The sequence below is a fragment of the Phodopus roborovskii genome, unplaced genomic scaffold (genome assembly GCF_943737965.1).
Source record: "Phodopus roborovskii unplaced genomic scaffold, PHOROB, whole genome shotgun sequence".
Taxonomy (NCBI): Eukaryota; Metazoa; Chordata; class Mammalia; order Rodentia; family Cricetidae; genus Phodopus; species Phodopus roborovskii.
In genome coordinates this window covers 446,460-462,714 of record NW_026125052.1, presented here as the reverse complement: position 1 = coordinate 462,714, position 16,255 = coordinate 446,460, and the positions used below count along the sequence as shown (strand labels likewise).

Genomic DNA, 16,255 nt, shown 5'->3' with positions numbered 1-16,255 from the left:
GATGTTCTTGTTGAGGGCCAGGTACCTTTGGGGAAGACTCAACCCTTATCTTCAACTGTTGAAACAGACAGAGCCTGTAGTCCACCTCTTTGGAGTATGTCTGCCTCACATTACCCTTCAGGGATGTTTGGCTTACTTTCTAGAATGTTCCATTCTCTTCTTCACCTGTAGGGGTCATCACTGTCAGTGAGTGAATCTTCAGGTGTCAGTCACACCAGTTTCCTATTACTGCTAATAACAAATCATGGTGATCTTGGTGTCTTAAAATAAAACACATTTAATTCCTTAAACTTCGGGGGCAGGGGCCAGAAGTCCAAAATTAGTTTCATCAGCCTGGGGGGAGAAACCATTTCCTTACCCTTTTCAGCTTCTAGATCTATATTATTTTTTCAAGATTAAAAATAAACGTTCTGTGTTTGCTTGCATGTATGTATATGCACCATATACGGTACCTACTACTTGTGGAGACCTGAAGAGAAGAAGGCATTGGATTCCCCGAAAACAGATGATCCTGAGCTGTCTCACCTGTGCTGGGAATAAAATCCAGGCCCCCTGCAAGAGCAGCAAATCCTCTTCACCTCAGAGCCATCACTCCAATTGTTGGCCCATGGCCTCTATTGCCCTTCAGAAGCAGCAGCGAGGTATTTTCTTCATTTGTCACATTCCTCGCTAGCTTCTTCCCTGTCTTCCAATTTCCTTCTGCCTCTCCTGTGGCTACACTGGGGGCATGTCTAGGTCTTCACCCTAGAATCCTTAACTTAATCCTATCTGCAGAATCCCATTTTCCCTATGTGATAACAATGACAGATTCTAGGGCTTAGGGTGTGGTCATATTGGGAAGCCATTGTTCAGTCTTCTACAGTAACCTGTACCTTTTCTGAGTGTTGAGGACCATCTGATCTTTCTCTTGTCCCATCCACTCAGAATCCACTCAGAGCTGTGTGTCTCTGAATCTACACTGAAACCTTCTAGTTACCCGGGCTTCCCTGACTATCACTTTTCTAAGGTCAGGATTGCTCCACGTCCCCTCCCCTCTGTTCTGTGTTGTGGTTCCATTCACAGTTTCCACCTGGAATTACAATCTAATACCCCTTACCCTTAGGATCAACATTGTCCTTCTGGACCATCCTTTCATGATGCTTCCTAAGCAAATCTACAAGCCTCAGAAAACCCCATCTCTCTGTGTCTCTGTTTCTTAATTTGTAAAACTGTAGGCACCAGTCCCCACCCTCATACAGGTATTAACATTCTCATTAGAAGCATTGAGAGAATGAATTGAGTTCATGTAGCCAAATGGATATGTTAAGGACTCAGTGTTTACTCATTCCCACTGCTTTTTGCAAACTGTAGTTTAATCCCAATAGCACCAGGCAGTTTCAACCCAAATGAAAATCAACTTAAAAATCACAAACTATATTTTAAAGAAAGTTTATTATGAAAATGCATGAAATCAATTACAAGATCATATCCACAATAGCAGAGAAACAGTAATGGTGGACCATCCCCATAGGAGACAAATGTCTTTTAACTAAATATAAATAATAGAAATAACACCTAAAAAAATAACAGAGTCTATGTAAAGGTTTAAATTAATAAGTGGGACAGATTGAGAAGGGTCAGGGCTCAGGCGACACTCCCTGAAGGCTCCTCCTACAGCTCAGTTCAACTCCAAGTCATCCACATACTCATTGACCCAGGGCTCGCTGGGGTCAGCACAGATCTGCTTGCCTTTTCTGGTTAGGAATCTGTAGAAGGAGAGGGATGATGAGAATCCCACAGGACCTTAGAGGACATCTACCACTGTCTTTTGCCTGTGGTAGGTATCTCACTCTGCTTGAGCATTGTTTCCATGGGCAACCATGGTAGATGGGATCCTCATGGAAAACCCTGACACTAGACTTCCTGTAAACTGACCCCTGGGTGTGTAGCTGTGACCCCAGGGGTTCCCTATATTAGAAAATGATAAGTTTATGATCAATATGACTTATGTCTTCCAATTTTTCATTGCTCCTTGAAATAGCCTTTCTATATATAGTATGCATCATTTTGACTGTTTCTGTTTTATAGCCTCTGGATATCTTCCTCCCCTACAGCCCCCCCCCCCCATTTTAATGATCATCCAGACACTATCAGAATGTAAAAAGTAACCTCATGACCTCACTGTTCTTTGTCCCAGCCCGGACCTAGAACTGGACCCTTTCTGTTAGATGCACCTGGCCCCTTTTGAGTCCTGCCCTCACCCCGGCCAGTGTATACTTACACCACAGCTGGCTTGGAGCAAAGGCTGCTGGTCTCATAGTAATCTGTCACAAACTTTCGAGGAAGCTTCCAAGAGGTGTAAGAAAAGCAGCAAGAAGTGGGAGGGTCAGAGCCCACTGGAAGAAAAAGCAAGGATAAGGTCAACCCTGCGACTGGCGCTATTCGTTCTAGATCTTCACTGAGCATCCCTATGGACTACTAGAACCCAAAACATGGTCCCTTGAAGGCATAGTCATCCACCCAGAGTAAGACTTTTACTCTAAAAAGATAGTCCTTGAAGAAGGGGAAAAAATTCTAGAAGATTGTAACGGATTGAGTCTCAGAACACCTCTCAATTCCTTCATGTTACAGGTAGGGAAATCAAGGCATGGAGACAGACAAGCTTAAACCAGAGAGAAAGCTTCCAGCCCACCATTTCCCCTATGGGCTGTCAACCCTTAAGGAAACTGGAGCTTACATATGAGTGGATGTCTGGTAGTCCCGATGTTTAACAGCAGACTCGGGAATTTTCCCAGCTCCCTCTTGTCCTCCTGACTAACCCCCACTGTTAGGCTGGCCCCAGCTGGGAAACTGAGCCCACTGGGTCTCAAAGCAGAAAAGAGGAGTGGACTTACTTGGTGCTGAGAGCGCTGGGTCACAGAAGGCAGCCACGAACAGGAGGAGAGAGAGGACAGACACGCAGAGCTTCATGGTGCTGCTGGGTCGGGGAAGTTTATACAGAGCTGAGAGTGCAGAGCCCAGAAGCTTCAGAAGCTGGCTGAGTGTTGTGCTGATCTGAGCTGGGAACCCCTCTTTATAGGGACCCTGGGGCCTGGGACAGAGGTGAGGGTGCAGGGAGGAAAACGGAATTTCCTGAGTAAGGCTGATGTCATGGCATCAAGAAGGAAATTGAAGTTGACCGAAAGTGAGGAGTTCCTCACAATTTGTCTTCCCCCAGCAGTGACATCACGGGAGAGAGAGGAGGGAGTTGGAGCAGAGAAGTGGGGTGCATGCTGGAGGGGAAGTGGTACACCAGAGATGGGGACCAAGGTGTGTGTGTGAGAGACAGAGAACCTGAGAAGGAGGATGCGACGTTCACACCTGCTAGCAAGAGCTGTGGATAGGTGCTCACTGCACTTGGTGGTGGGTACCTCCAGGCAGTGGGGCAGTAGAGCCTTCACATCAGTCTTTCCAGGTTGTCTGGGATCTCTAGAATAAACATGGGGTGTGACCGCAGACAGAAGACACTGACCACACCAGACTCTTCTACACACAAAAATACTGTCTGATCAGCAGCATGCAGATGGGTTGGTTTAGCCTATCTAGAACAAAGAAAGGACAGGAAGAAAGACAGAGAGATTTCAAGCTATTTGTTTGGAGTGGTAAGAGAGGTAGAGAAAAAAAGACAGAGGATGTTTTAGTAACACAGATAAGGATTGATATCTAATGAGGAGAAAAGAATATCCTGCAGACAGAATGTGTAGCTAACCTAAGCATATGGGTGTTTTCTGGTCAGTCCCTAAGAAATGCCTCATGTTCCTATCCCCCAAGGACCTATGTAGGAGATCCAAAGCTGGGGGCACAGTCAAACTCAAAGTAGGGCAAATGAGGGAAACTGGATGATGGACCCCATATTACTCACCTTTAGCTCAATTACCCCACCTCACCTGCTTGCCCCAGACCTCACACTGTGGCATGATCTTCTTGGAGACAGAAAATAAAGGAGGGAAGATGGAGCCAGACCTCTTCAGTGCTTCTGAGGGGCCGGGGGGGGGGGCAGAGCGGCATCCCAGAGTGCTTTATGATCATTTCACAAAGTACAAGTTTGTCCCACCCCGTTCTTCTCCCAAAGCCCAGACCACATCTGTCCATCTCTGCTGCTCTTTCTGCCCTCAGCCTAGTCACCCAGCTTGTGTCTTGAGCTCTTGGTCCCCACATACTTTATTTTCCATAACATTTCAAATCAGTACACTTCCTATTCATCTGCTGTTTGTCAGGACAGAGATGGTGCAATAAAGCCTCATCATTCCCTCAAGGAGATCTTAGCCTATTGATGCTTGGACAATGACAGAAACAACTGTCCCATGAGATGGAATAAGAGTTAGTAACGGGGCATCAAGGAGTCCAAGGATGAAGGCTGTCCCTCATGTGAGGGTAGAGAGTTCCGAGCAAGGTTGAAGCTCGCTGGATTAAGGAGGAGCCTCTCTCTGCCTACATCAGTCAGTGTGTTCATCTCCGTTTGACTGGGGGACTTGGAGCCACCTGCTCTGGGACACAGGAGGATGGCAGATATGAATAGATGATTGATCTGTGAAGTGGAACCTTATTGTAAGCAGAGCATCCCCAGAGAAGGGGAAGACTGTTCTAGAAGGTTAGAATTGGAGTGGGTCTCAGACTATATCACATTGCCTTCGTATTACAGACAGAAAACTCAGGGCATGCAGAGGACTCTCTTAAACCAGTAGTGTAGGCACAGCCCATCATAGTCGGACTCCAAACTGGTCCTTTCTTCCAGCAGTTGTTAACTCTTGGGAAGTTGGAACTTGAGTACTATGACTGTCTATAGGGTACCAGAAGACAGTAGACTCTTGGGAGAGATTAAAGATTCATGGAGAAAACAGAGGATGTGTCCATGTGGGTAGCCTGGCCTCTCCTCCAGACAGTGTGAGGGTTAGGACTGTTAGGGAGACACTGATCAGTGGGGCCAAGAGTGGGAACATGCTTGGAACTAAGGTGTTCCTAGAGGACAAATGCTGAGTTGAGAGAGCCAAGGTGAGCTGGGACACAGAACCATTTTGCAAAGACAATAAACCAAGAAGGAATATTGCCAGTGTGGTATCTAAGTCACTCTGGGCAAACAGGAGCGGACATTGAATTGTGAATGGAAGAGACAAGGAGATGGTCATGCAAAGTGCAGGTTCAGAATGGCATCTGTAGCAGAGGGCATCAGCTGAAGCAGCTCACCAGTGACAGCCTGACCCTGGCCACCAGGCCTTAGTCACCAGCCACAGCCTGCTCCTCAGATGTCCAGGGTAGAGAGCAGTGACTTCAGAGGGTGTTAAATTCCTGAGAGAAGCAGCCAGTCTCACCAGTATCTGGTGGATTCAGGAAACTTTCAGCATTTCTTAGGAAGCCTCTCCCTTTGATGCTTAGATGTGTGTTTCTGTCCTCTTCCCGTTTACCAGAGATAAGACTACAATCTGATAAAGCTTCACTGAGCACCTACTATGTGACAGGCGCTGTGTCAGTGTTGGAGGCTCCTATTTTAAATGGTGGTTGCAAAGTGTTGAGAGAGGCTTCCAAAAATGTGAGGCCTCAGAAAAGGGATAGCAAGAGTATAAGAGCCAGAGTGTATATGTGGAGGCGGAGGGGGAGCGGAGAAGCAGCAGAATGCTGTCTTGGCTGTTGTACTCATGAGCTCAATTATGCCTACTCCCACAAGATCTAGTTAAGGTCAAGCCAACAGAGCTGCCAAAATGTCAGCAGGTAGACACACTAGTTGGGCTTAGTGAGTTACCAGAGAGAGGGAGAGGAGGTGGGGGAAGAGAGGAAAGACAATTGGGGAGGGGATGAGGAGGGAAAGGGAAGGACAGAGACATGACAAGGTTGGGGAGGAGCCATATTGAAGGATCACAGGGGTAGGGGAGATTGGGGTGGATAGGATCCATGTATATATGTGTCAGATTGTCAAAGAGGAAATAAAAGATAAAAATGCAAAGTGTGAAGTTTTAAAAAAAATTACAGTAGGCTGTCTTTCTTTTACCAAAAGTATGTGTGGTTCCTATAAACATTTTTTTTAGAAATTGTAAGAAGACATGAATCTTAAAATTTTTAAGATTTAAGACTTAAGACTTAAAATTATCTTTACGTAGCTTGCTGTTAGTACTTAATATTCTTTCTCACATAGGCATGTCTTCACATTGCTAGTTAATATTCACCAGAGTTATTAAAGACTTAGTCATTACTGAAATACGGTATTGATGAGTTTATGGCTTTCCATCGCCCGGAAGTACTAACATTTGTATTTAACGAGTCTATTATTTGGTAGTTCCATCCACCCAATTGTTTTGAACTTTTCTCTAAATAGAGCTGAGAACTGAAGGGTGATTAGCTAGCCAGAGAGCGGGTGTTGGTTATTTGGGGAAAAGTGTGCTCTTATAAGTGAGATGTATTTATTATATCCAGTTTCACAGTAGGGCAGGTAAAGACTATGGTAATGTACTGTATATTTCAACAGAGTAAGAAGAACATGAATGTTCTCACCACAAAGAATTACCTGATGGATATGCAGACCTTGATTTGGACATCATACAGTTATACATATTAAAATATTACATGGTGCCTGTAAACATGTCTGTGTTTTAATTTAAAATTACTTTTAATTGAAACCTGGGGATTTACAAAAAAAAAATGTAAATGATAGTAATTGTGGTTAGCACTTAACACAGCACTCACCATGAGCCAGTACTAGCCTAAGTACTAACCTGTTTAATTCTCCCTCCCGTGCTCCTTGGAAGTAGGCGTTGTTCTTTGTTCCTGTTAATACATCAAAGCACTGAGCACAGAAAGGTAAGGAACCCACAGGAAAAACACACAGCTAACACACCACACCACAGATTGGGAAATGAAACCAAGGAAGTCTGGCTCTAAGATAAGCAAGTCTGACAAGGGAAACTCACTTCATTATAAATTTCTGTTAAAAACTTATCGGCCACGTCCGGGCAGCGTGCCTCATTCTCTTAGTTCACATGACTTTGAGCAATAGAATCTATGAACTTCTCTCTCTCTTTTTTTTAATCTTAGAGTGTTTGGTAGTTTTAATAGTAGTTTTCAAAGATATGGGGGGGTGAGCAAATGGACACGTGTGATGTGAAAGCAGAAGGGGGGCACCAGGGAAAGGATGGAAGGGGGGGGGAATGGGAGTGGCAAAAGATTTACACCAAAGAAAGAAGATACTGGGGGCTGGGGAGATGGCTCTGGTTAGAGCACTGACTGCTTTCCCAGAGGACCCAAGTGGTTCACAACTGTCTGTAATTCCTGTTCCAGGGGACCTGACACCCGCGGCAAAACACCAATGCACTTAAAAAAGACAAACAAAACAAAACAAACAAACAAACAAAAACCGAAGATACTGTATGATCTCTGATAACAAATATTTAGCCAAAGTTTAATCTTTATATTAAAATGACAAAATTATACATTTTTTCTTCTTTAATAAGTAGTAAAATTATGTTGCTGGAAAGATAGCTCAGTGGAAGAGATGCTCTTCCAGAGGCCCAGGGTTCAATTCCCAGCACCCACATGGCAGCTCACAACAGGAATGTACAAGGGTGATGGTGACTCTAGCTAAGATTGCTAGCAATGGAGGATACGGAGCCTGAATCGCCCATCTCCTGTAACCAGGCAAGGCTTCCAATGGAGAGACTGGGACACCAACCCAGCCACAAACCCTTCAACCTACAATTTGTCCTGCCTACAAGATGCGCTGGGTGGCTTTACAAGATGTAAAGGTGGCTCAAAAATTGAAGGAGTGGCCAACTAATGACTGGTCCATCTTGAGACCCACGTGACCAGAGGGAGCCCATTCCTAACACTGCCTGGAGCACCAGAACCTAGAGGCTGGGACAGAACCAAACATGACTGGGGAAGAAAGAGCCACCTAATTGATCTTGGTGTTTCCTCTAGAGATGAAGATCCTGCCCTTATGGTCTTTTTTATCCTTCTCTTCCCATTAGAATTTCAGCTACGATGAGGTTCAAAGCATAATACATTTCATTCAATCTGTGATGTGTTCATTTACCAAATATGTATTAACCCCCTCTATGTGTCAGGCTTTGTGGCTTTACTGCAGACTCAGTGGAAAATAACACCATTGATGAAGCACATTGCTGATCAGTTCTATGTGTGACCCCTAGCAAGCCATTTTTTTTTCTGGAAGCATCAGTCTGCCACCTAGAGCATTTCTAAGACACTTCTAACTCAATCCTTCCATGATTCATCCAGTGTGTGTGTTAAGCACACACTGTATGCATATAAGCATGCCATTTTCCAATCCAAGTGAAAATACATAGTGAAAGGCTAGTTCCTGGTTTTGGATGTTGATATAAAAAGTCTTATAACTCTATAGACACAAAGGTTATATTCCACCAATGACCTTCGTTTAAAAGAACAAAATTCTAAGAATTAGAGACTGGCCAGGAGATCCACCACATTAGAGTTATCATGGGCTAGGATTTTTTTTTTTTAATCTAGACTCCACCAATAAAACACGGTCTGAATTTGTTTAAAACCAATGGGGCATTATTCAAATTTTAAAACAAAACTTTACATAGATGACCGAGGATCCATTGCATAAGCACTGTGATGCTGGACATAGAAAGTATCCATTGCTGAAAAGTGACTGACACAGCAGTTCTCATTTCCTCTTCTACCTCCCTCAACTCTTAGAATCCAGCCCTCAGAAACTGAATCATAGGTATGAAGGTGGCTTCCTAAGAAGTGAGAGAGCGATGGGGGTGGGTGGTGGATGATGATGATTGGGAGACAGAAACAGGAGATGGATAAAGAAATGTGGTCTCATCATCAGGATGGTCCTGATGAGACTGGGCACATTCAAGGTGCTATGGGATGACTGTATGCTGTTTTGAGAGACAGGGTCTCACATACCCAAAGCTGGCCTCAAACTAATTATGTAGCTGAGGATGACCTTGCACTTCTAATTCTCCTGCCTCAAGCTTGAGGGTGCTGGGATTACAGGCATGTCTCACCACTCCTGGTTTTCCTGTGGTGTAGTTTCTAATGAAACAAGTGATTATGACACTTTTCTTTAGAACTGGTAGCAAATAGGAAGAAACTTGGATGCCCTATCACTGGTGAAACTGCTTTTGCTCTTGATCTTGCCCTCGCTACCAAAATTAGCAATCATCAGGAGGAATGGAGACAGAGCCTGCGCTTTAAAGACTTTAAGAGCCAGAGGACTAGGACACATGCCAGAGTGAATGGGGGAGATTTCACAAAGCCCCACCCCCGAGATGAAAAACTGCAGGTGACCAATGGCTGTTGAGAGACAGACAATCAGCTTTCTCTGGGGATGAAACTCCAATGGGTTATCCAAATCCAAGTGACTGGCCCCAAACACACATGCATAAGGGCAACGCTAAATGGACTCAGTAGATTGTGTGTACAATATATATTACGGTGACAATTATAGAAGAAGAGGTCATGAATTTGGGAGGGAGTTGGGGGCCATGGGAGAAGTTGGAGATGGGGAGGAGATAATGCAACACAGTATGTGGGGGCCAGCTGAGTGTCAATCCGAATGAAGGAGACAGGAAATCCAGTTCAACACCACTCAATAGCCCATGTCTAGCCCCGGGCACTTTATTTTAGGCACATTTAAATACAGCACAATTTTTTTTTTGGGGGGGGGGAAGTTTTCTGGTGTAACAGAAACCCCTGTGTACAAGGAAGCATAAAAACTCTTCTCAAAATACATGTCACTTCTTGCCTTAAGATGAGTTCTAGAGATAGGCTACATGTGTTATCTTAAAGGCCCAGGGGAGGATCTAATGTGGTCTCAGTCACACAGCACTGAGGTCATTTGGGTTTTTAGCCACTTCCTGTCATAGTTGGGATCTTGGGGAAGTCCCTGAACATGCAAATTATACAATGGTCACCTAGGCTATTAAGTCTTCCAGTGGTGGTCGGGGGGTTTAGGGAAGCCCCTGGCTGTACAAATAATGGAAAGGTCACCTAGACCTTTATCTACCATGGATCTGGCTTGTGGGACCTAAATATGGCCTGACCCTACAGATAGCACAGATTACCAGGCTTTTAACCACCTCCATTCCTAATACTTCTGGGTGGAAAATAGGTTCTGCATCTCTCCCATTGAAGAGACAGCCCTGTGTGTGTTTAACATTCCTGGTTTCCTGGAGCTTGTCCATGAGCACAAGGACATTTGCACTCCCAACAATATGTGATATTCTCAAAAAAAAAAAAAATAAGTGAAAAATGCTGTTCTGAATCAATAAGAAATATTTAAGGATACAGAAGTGACGTATATCCTAAGCCATTAAACATAGCCTCCAGTCACTAGTAATTAATTTTCCATTCCCTTTTAGATGAGAATTCTTTTTTAAACTTTATTAATGTTTATTGTATGCATATACATTGTGGTGATAGAGTATTTATGATTTATTAAAGCTTGCCTGAGGGTTCAGTCAGCCACAAGCCAGGGACACATCTCTAATCCCAGCAACCAGGAGCTAGAAGGTAGGGGTACACACCTTTAATCCTAGGACTCAGAATTAAGAGATAGATGCAGCTCTGTGAGTCTAAGGCCACCCAGGTCTATACAAGAGTGAATTAGTCTAAAGGAGAATTATAGCTCACACATTTCATCCCAACATTAGGGAAGTATATATGACAGAAGCAAGGTCTCGGAGAGGCATTCATTCTCCAGCTATGCTAAGGAGAGGTTACAGTCTGAGCTTGGTGAGAACTTGTGGAGACAGGATCAGCCTGTTCAGCCTGAGAGCTAGCACGATTTCTTAGCAGGCAACACCATTTGCTATATATACTTGACTAAGTTCAATCCCTGAAAAGAGGAAAAGGATGAATGAATCCCATCCTCTGACCTTCACATACATGCTATGGCACATGGCACACACACACACACACACACACACACGAATGAAAATTGAAATGTAACTCTACACACATTTGGAAAGGACAGAGTTCCTAAGGTGTGTCCTTGTTTGGCTTATGCCAAAACCCTCCGCCATTTTCTTGTATCTAATCTATGAACCCCAATTCCTCTGAGGAGATTTTGAAGCTCCCTAGGTTCAACCCACCTTGATTTAGTTTCACTAAATCCTATTTAGTCCCTGTTTCCCCCAAATCCTTATTCCCCACAAAGCTCTGTCATTATACTGAACCCACAGAGACACACCGCCCCACTCCTTCCATGTACATTCAGACCTTATGTGATTTTTAAGTATTTTTTATTTTTTGATATTATAACATAGTTACATAAATACCCCCTTCCTTTTATTCCCCCCACACTCCACTTACCCCCTTGCTCTCTCTCAAATTCATGACTTCTTTTTCTTTGTCATCTCGTGTGTGTGTGTGTGTGTGTGTGTGTGTGTGTGTGTCCTTAAGTACATAAATACAACCTGCTCAGTCTGTAAGTGACTTGTATGCATGTTCTCAGAGCTGACCAGTTAGTGCTGGATAACTAATTGGTGTGCTCTCCCCTGAGGAAGACTCTTCCCCTCCCCACACCCCAGTATTCCCTAGCTGCCTGCAGCTCCTTGTGTGGTGTTGATGATCCTAAGATCTCATCTACTGGCGTTGTCCTTCTTCAGATCATACTCTGGCAGCCATGTTGGTGGGACTTCATTGGTGTAGCTTCTCCGATGTACCTAGGAGACACAACGTCACTGCAGACTTCCTGTTCTTCTGGCCCTTACAATCCTTCCGCCCCCTCTTCTGCAATGTTCACTGAGTACAGTAGCTGTGTGACTCCACAGCTCTGCATTTTGATGACTTGTGGTTTTCTACAGTGATCTTTGTTGAAAGGAAATATTTCCTTGACCGTGTGCTTTTAAGACCCTATCAAAGTTGCAGCCTTCTATGAAGGCTGCCTGCATCCTTCTGCAGAAGGTCACGCCTCCCCTCTTACAGTGCCAGCAACAGTCCTTTCTTCTTCTCTTAGCTTTTCTGCTAAGCACTGTGGTCCCTGCTCACCTACTCCCCCTGGCCCTGCTGGACTGTGGGATCTGAAGACAATAAAGAACTAAATGCAGTTAAACAAAAACTTTAGTATACCTACCAAAATCCTCTTTCAAGGGCTTCCTCTGAAAGTATGACTAGAATCTGGATTCCCAGAATCCATGTAAATGCCCGTGGTCACAGTGGCCAGTGACATGGATTAAAGACATCAGTGATTAGCTCCCTGTTACTGAATCTGGGCCTGTCTGAAGGTTGTATTGTGAGTCTGCCTCCATGTCTGTATCTGTCTGTGACTGTGTCTGTCTAGGTCTTTATGCCTCTGTCCCTTGTGTGACTGTTGTGTGCCTGTGTCAGTTGTGTGACTTCCCCTAACACAGGCTTTGCCTGTATTTATTGGACAGCAAACATCCCATGGGGAAGGAAAGGGATGTGTTATAGAAATCTTTTAACAGAGTGCTACACGGAATTAAGTCACTGATCCCAACTGACCTGGACAACAAACAGCACTACAGCGTCATTGTTTATCAACCATCTAATATCCATAAATGGGTATTCAAGCATCATTGATAATCAACCAATACCCTTAAGTAGGTATTCATTTTAGAAGGTGTTTCAATCTCTGTATTTGCTGCTTTTAACAAATGATAAACATGCATTGTTTTGGGTCAGGACATGGAAGAGTACATAATTTAATACTAATACTCTCTTAGGTTGCATGGGAAATCCAAGGCAAATAATGTTGATTGTTACATTGTTCTCTTAAAGGCAGGTTAAGTGAGCAGGCTGAGGACACAGTAGGATAGCTATCTGAAGTCTTAAGTGACCTAAGGGACCTTGTTAACTCTGGGTGTGAGCTCCAGTAAAAGTCTCTTAGTATGTATGAAATATTTTTATCTTAATAGTGCATTGCCACAACCTGCCTGTTAATTCTAGTCTCAGAAGGCAGAGATTAGGGATCCCCAGAGCAAGCTGGCTAGCAAGACTAGATGGATTAGCAAGCTCTGGATTTGATTAAGAACCCTACCTCAGGAATAATAGGGAAGACAGATGGTTTATAATTCCTGACATTAATATTGGGCCTCCACATGCACATGCATATGCATACATACATACATACATACACACACAGGCACACATACACACACACACACACAAACACACACAGGCAGACCACATACACACACACATACTCATAAATATATATATATATACACACACACACACTCATACATACACACAAACACACTCACTCACACAGGCTAGCCACACACACACTCACACACAAAACACCTTCTGTTGGGCATGGTGCCCACTCTAAACCCTGAGGCAGAAGGATCATAATTTTGACTACCTAGTGAGACCTTGCATTCCAAAACCTGAAATTAGAAACAATTAAAATTAAGACATTGAGTAACAGCTTATGTTTAAACTGGTGATATTGAAAATGTTTTAAATTAAATGAGCTCATGAGTATATAACTGGCCAGGAAGGTAATAATCTCACAAAATAAAATAGGAAAAAACTCAAAATATAAGAAAATGAATCACCCATGGGCCCATCACAAAAAAGTATTAATAATTTTTAAAAGCTTTTATTTCTCTTTATATAAACTTTTATTTAAATTAGAAATACTCTTATTTTACATATCAATACCAGTTCCCTCTCCTTTCCATCCTCCCACAACCCCCACTGACCCCCCCCATCAAAAACTTTTATTTCTAATGATTTTTATTCTAATATCATTTATTTTTAATGCCTAGGCTTGGCATGGAAATCTGTGTATATTTCTAGATATTTGTAGAATTCTTTACTTTGTAAAAGTTGTACAATTTTTCTTCATATTTTTAGCACTGATGCTATGACTGCATTTATGTAAGTTCATTAATTTTAAGAGCTTCATAAATAAGCAATTCAATGTACATAGTATAATTTAATTCATAAATCTTTCATAGTGAAAGTTCAGTTTCCTTAGGCTCCTCACATATTAACACCCACACCTGAAGTATCGTTATGATCCACAGCTACCGTTTAACACAGTAGCCTAGTCACTCTGTGACTGATGATTGGGCAAATATCTCAAATGTGACCTCATCATGTTCCTTGTCACTCTAGCCGGGAATGCTTTAGCTCAGTCCCTTCTGGTGGTGGTGGGAGGGGCTGTCCATAGCTATTCTATCCATGTGGTTAGAGACACTGAGAAATGACATAGTTTCCGTTCCTTAGGAACGGGGCTGGAGTATTCATTCACAAAGCGGTTTTTATGAGAAGGGACCTGCTAAGAATAGCCCTGAGTCGACATTGTCCTAGCTCTTCCTGCTCACGAGAGAAACTAATTTCCCCACAAGAAGCAAGAATAGGTCACGAGTTGAGAGCTGAGACTATAGCTCAGAGATTCTATTCTTGGATATCCTGAGCCCTATGTGGTCACTGAGGACCCTGTGTTGTGTAATATTCAACATGACACCATTGCTGTGTTTAAAAATTTCCCTACACACCCCTGGATTCCATTTCCCCATCTGCCAGGGCTACCTATAAAGAGAAGGGGCATATGGCTTCAGACACCAGAAGGACGTAAGTGGCAGTGAGGACCGATCTCTGCTGACAAGTCCAAACTCCATCACCCGCTCTGCATCATGAAGGTCCCCATGGCTGCCCTTGCTGTCCTTCTCTGCACCATGGCTCTCTGTAACGAAGTCTTCTCAGCACCATGTAAGTCCACAGTGCTACAGAGGGAGTCCCCACTCTCTGGCCTTGGGCAGACCACAGCAGTCTTCTGTGGCTTGAGTCTTTGCTCTTGTAAGAGCAAAGCAACTCATCTTTCTTCTTAAGATGCTTATTTTCCTCTGGAGTGGGGATGTCTAACCTTTTGTGGGTACCCGGGACTTGGAGTCACAGTAAGCGGGGTGGTGTCATGTACTTCCCAGCCAACCTTAGGATGCCTAAGGAGCTCTCTCTCTCTCTCTCTCTCTGGGATGCCTTAAGCCACGCCCTCGAGTGTCCTTTTCGCTAATTTTTCATTGTATCCGAGAAAGCTGTGGAAGGGGCATGGGGTAACCCACAGAGAAAGAGAAAGCCAACAGCAAATACAGAGAGAACAGAGACAGAAATGAAGACAGACATGGGGGCATTTCTGGTTCCAAATGATGTCGGGGCCCTAGCCTTCCTCACCCTCTCCAGAAGTTGTGTTGTTTGACTTTTCCTGCTCAATGATGACTTGAACTCATTCCGACCTTCTCCTTGGCAGATGGTGCTGACACCCCAACCTCCTGCTGTTTCTCCTATGGCCGGCAGGTTCCCCGCAAATTCATCGCTGACTATTTTGAGACCAGCAGCCTCTGCTCTGAGCCAGGTGTCATGTAAGTTCTGTTCTTCTGCTTTCCCTGATGTGGTGGGGTGTGGAACAAGGTTAGGGAGGGTTTCTCCGCCACCGGGCGGGGGGCTGGGGGAGCAGAAAAGGGAAACACAGGGTCTTCCAAAGGGGGCCAGTGGAGGAGGTTCTCTGAAGCATCGCAGAGGATGGGTATGATGGAGAGGACACGGAGGACCTCAGACTCTACCATCGGATGGTTCCAATGTTTGACCCTCATCTCTCTTCACAGTTTCCTAACCAAGAGAAACCGGCAGCTCTGCGCTGACCCCAAAGAAACCTGGGTACAAGAGTATATCACTGACCTGGAGCTGAATGCCGGAGAGGCTGCGAGGCAGTGAGGAACCCAGAAACCTTCATAAGGCCCTGTGTGGAGCCAGGACCTAAGCCTCAGAACATCCTTCCCGCCTCCACAGTTCCATTTCCTTCAAGGACTCTTTAACTTGGATTCTAATTTAATTTAATACTATTTAATTTTGTAATTTATTTTATTGTCACACTTGTATTTGTAACTGTTCTGAAAGATCTCAGGGCACTTTCCAATACCCCTTCCCCCCATTGTTTACACAGTGTTTGGTGCCTGTGGGAGTGGCTGTTACCAGCCCATTCTGGGTAGATATGGTGACAAGGTCAAAAACTGACAAAAAAAAAAAAAAAAAAAAAAAAGTGGACTCTTTGTCTCTACTACCAGAGAAATAATAAATATGCTCTTTTAAAAGTGACTGGAATTGGGTTTTATTTTATTTTTTCTTTTCCTGGAAAGTCAACATTACTGGTACAGAAGAATAACAATAGATTATAAAATGATGTGACTTAGAGGCTGGAGGTGGTGGCAAGGGGTGGGAAGGTGAAAATGGGTGGGAGGCCCTCCACTTCATACTGGAAGCATGGTTCTGGAACCCTGAAATGGGG

At 43.9% G+C, this 16,255-nt stretch overlaps 2 protein-coding genes across 2 annotated transcripts; one reads left to right on the top strand and one right to left on the bottom strand.

Annotated features, from left to right (window-relative positions):
- Nucleotides 1–1,449: 1,449 nt before the first annotated feature.
- On the bottom strand, nucleotides 1,450–3,196 carry LOC127221303 (C-C motif chemokine 4). The gene is made up of 3 exons (XM_051183201.1): nucleotides 2,874–3,196; nucleotides 2,261–2,375; nucleotides 1,450–1,745 (listed from the first exon to the last, which is right to left on the bottom strand). Exons 1-3 carry the CDS (start codon nucleotides 2,947–2,949, stop codon nucleotides 1,658–1,660), a joined length of 279 nt encoding a protein of 92 aa, XP_051039158.1. The 5' UTR covers nucleotides 2,950–3,196; the 3' UTR covers nucleotides 1,450–1,657.
- Nucleotides 3,197–14,561: 11,365 nt separating this feature from the next.
- On the top strand, nucleotides 14,562–15,757 carry LOC127221295 (C-C motif chemokine 3). The gene is made up of 3 exons (XM_051183191.1): nucleotides 14,562–14,685; nucleotides 15,221–15,332; nucleotides 15,576–15,757. The coding sequence occupies exons 1-3, from the start codon at nucleotides 14,610–14,612 to the stop codon at nucleotides 15,682–15,684; spliced, it is 297 nt and encodes a 98-aa protein (XP_051039148.1). The 5' UTR covers nucleotides 14,562–14,609; the 3' UTR covers nucleotides 15,685–15,757.
- The last annotated feature ends 498 nt before the right edge of the window (nucleotides 15,758–16,255 follow it).

Excerpts from the sequence above, each read along its gene's own strand:
- LOC127221295 (XM_051183191.1), top strand. The coding sequence starts at position 14,610 with ATGAAGGTCCCCATGGCTGCCCTTGCTGTCCTTCTCTGCACCATGGCT. Across the intron at positions 14,686-15,220 it reads CGAAGTCTTCTCAGCACCAT|ATGGTGCTGACACCCCAACC; the intron begins GTAAGTCCACAG and ends TCTCCTTGGCAG. Across the intron at positions 15,333-15,575 it reads TGCTCTGAGCCAGGTGTCAT|TTTCCTAACCAAGAGAAACC; the intron begins GTAAGTTCTGTT and ends CTCTCTTCACAG.
- LOC127221303 (XM_051183201.1), bottom strand. The coding sequence starts at position 2,949 with ATGAAGCTCTGCGTGTCTGTCCTCTCTCTCCTCCTGTTCGTGGCTGCC. Across the intron at positions 2,376-2,873 it reads CCCAGCGCTCTCAGCACCAA|TGGGCTCTGACCCTCCCACT; the intron begins GTAAGTCCACTC and ends TTTTTCTTCCAG. Across the intron at positions 1,746-2,260 it reads TGCTCCAAGCCAGCTGTGGT|ATTCCTAACCAGAAAAGGCA; the intron begins GTAAGTATACAC and ends CTCCTTCTACAG.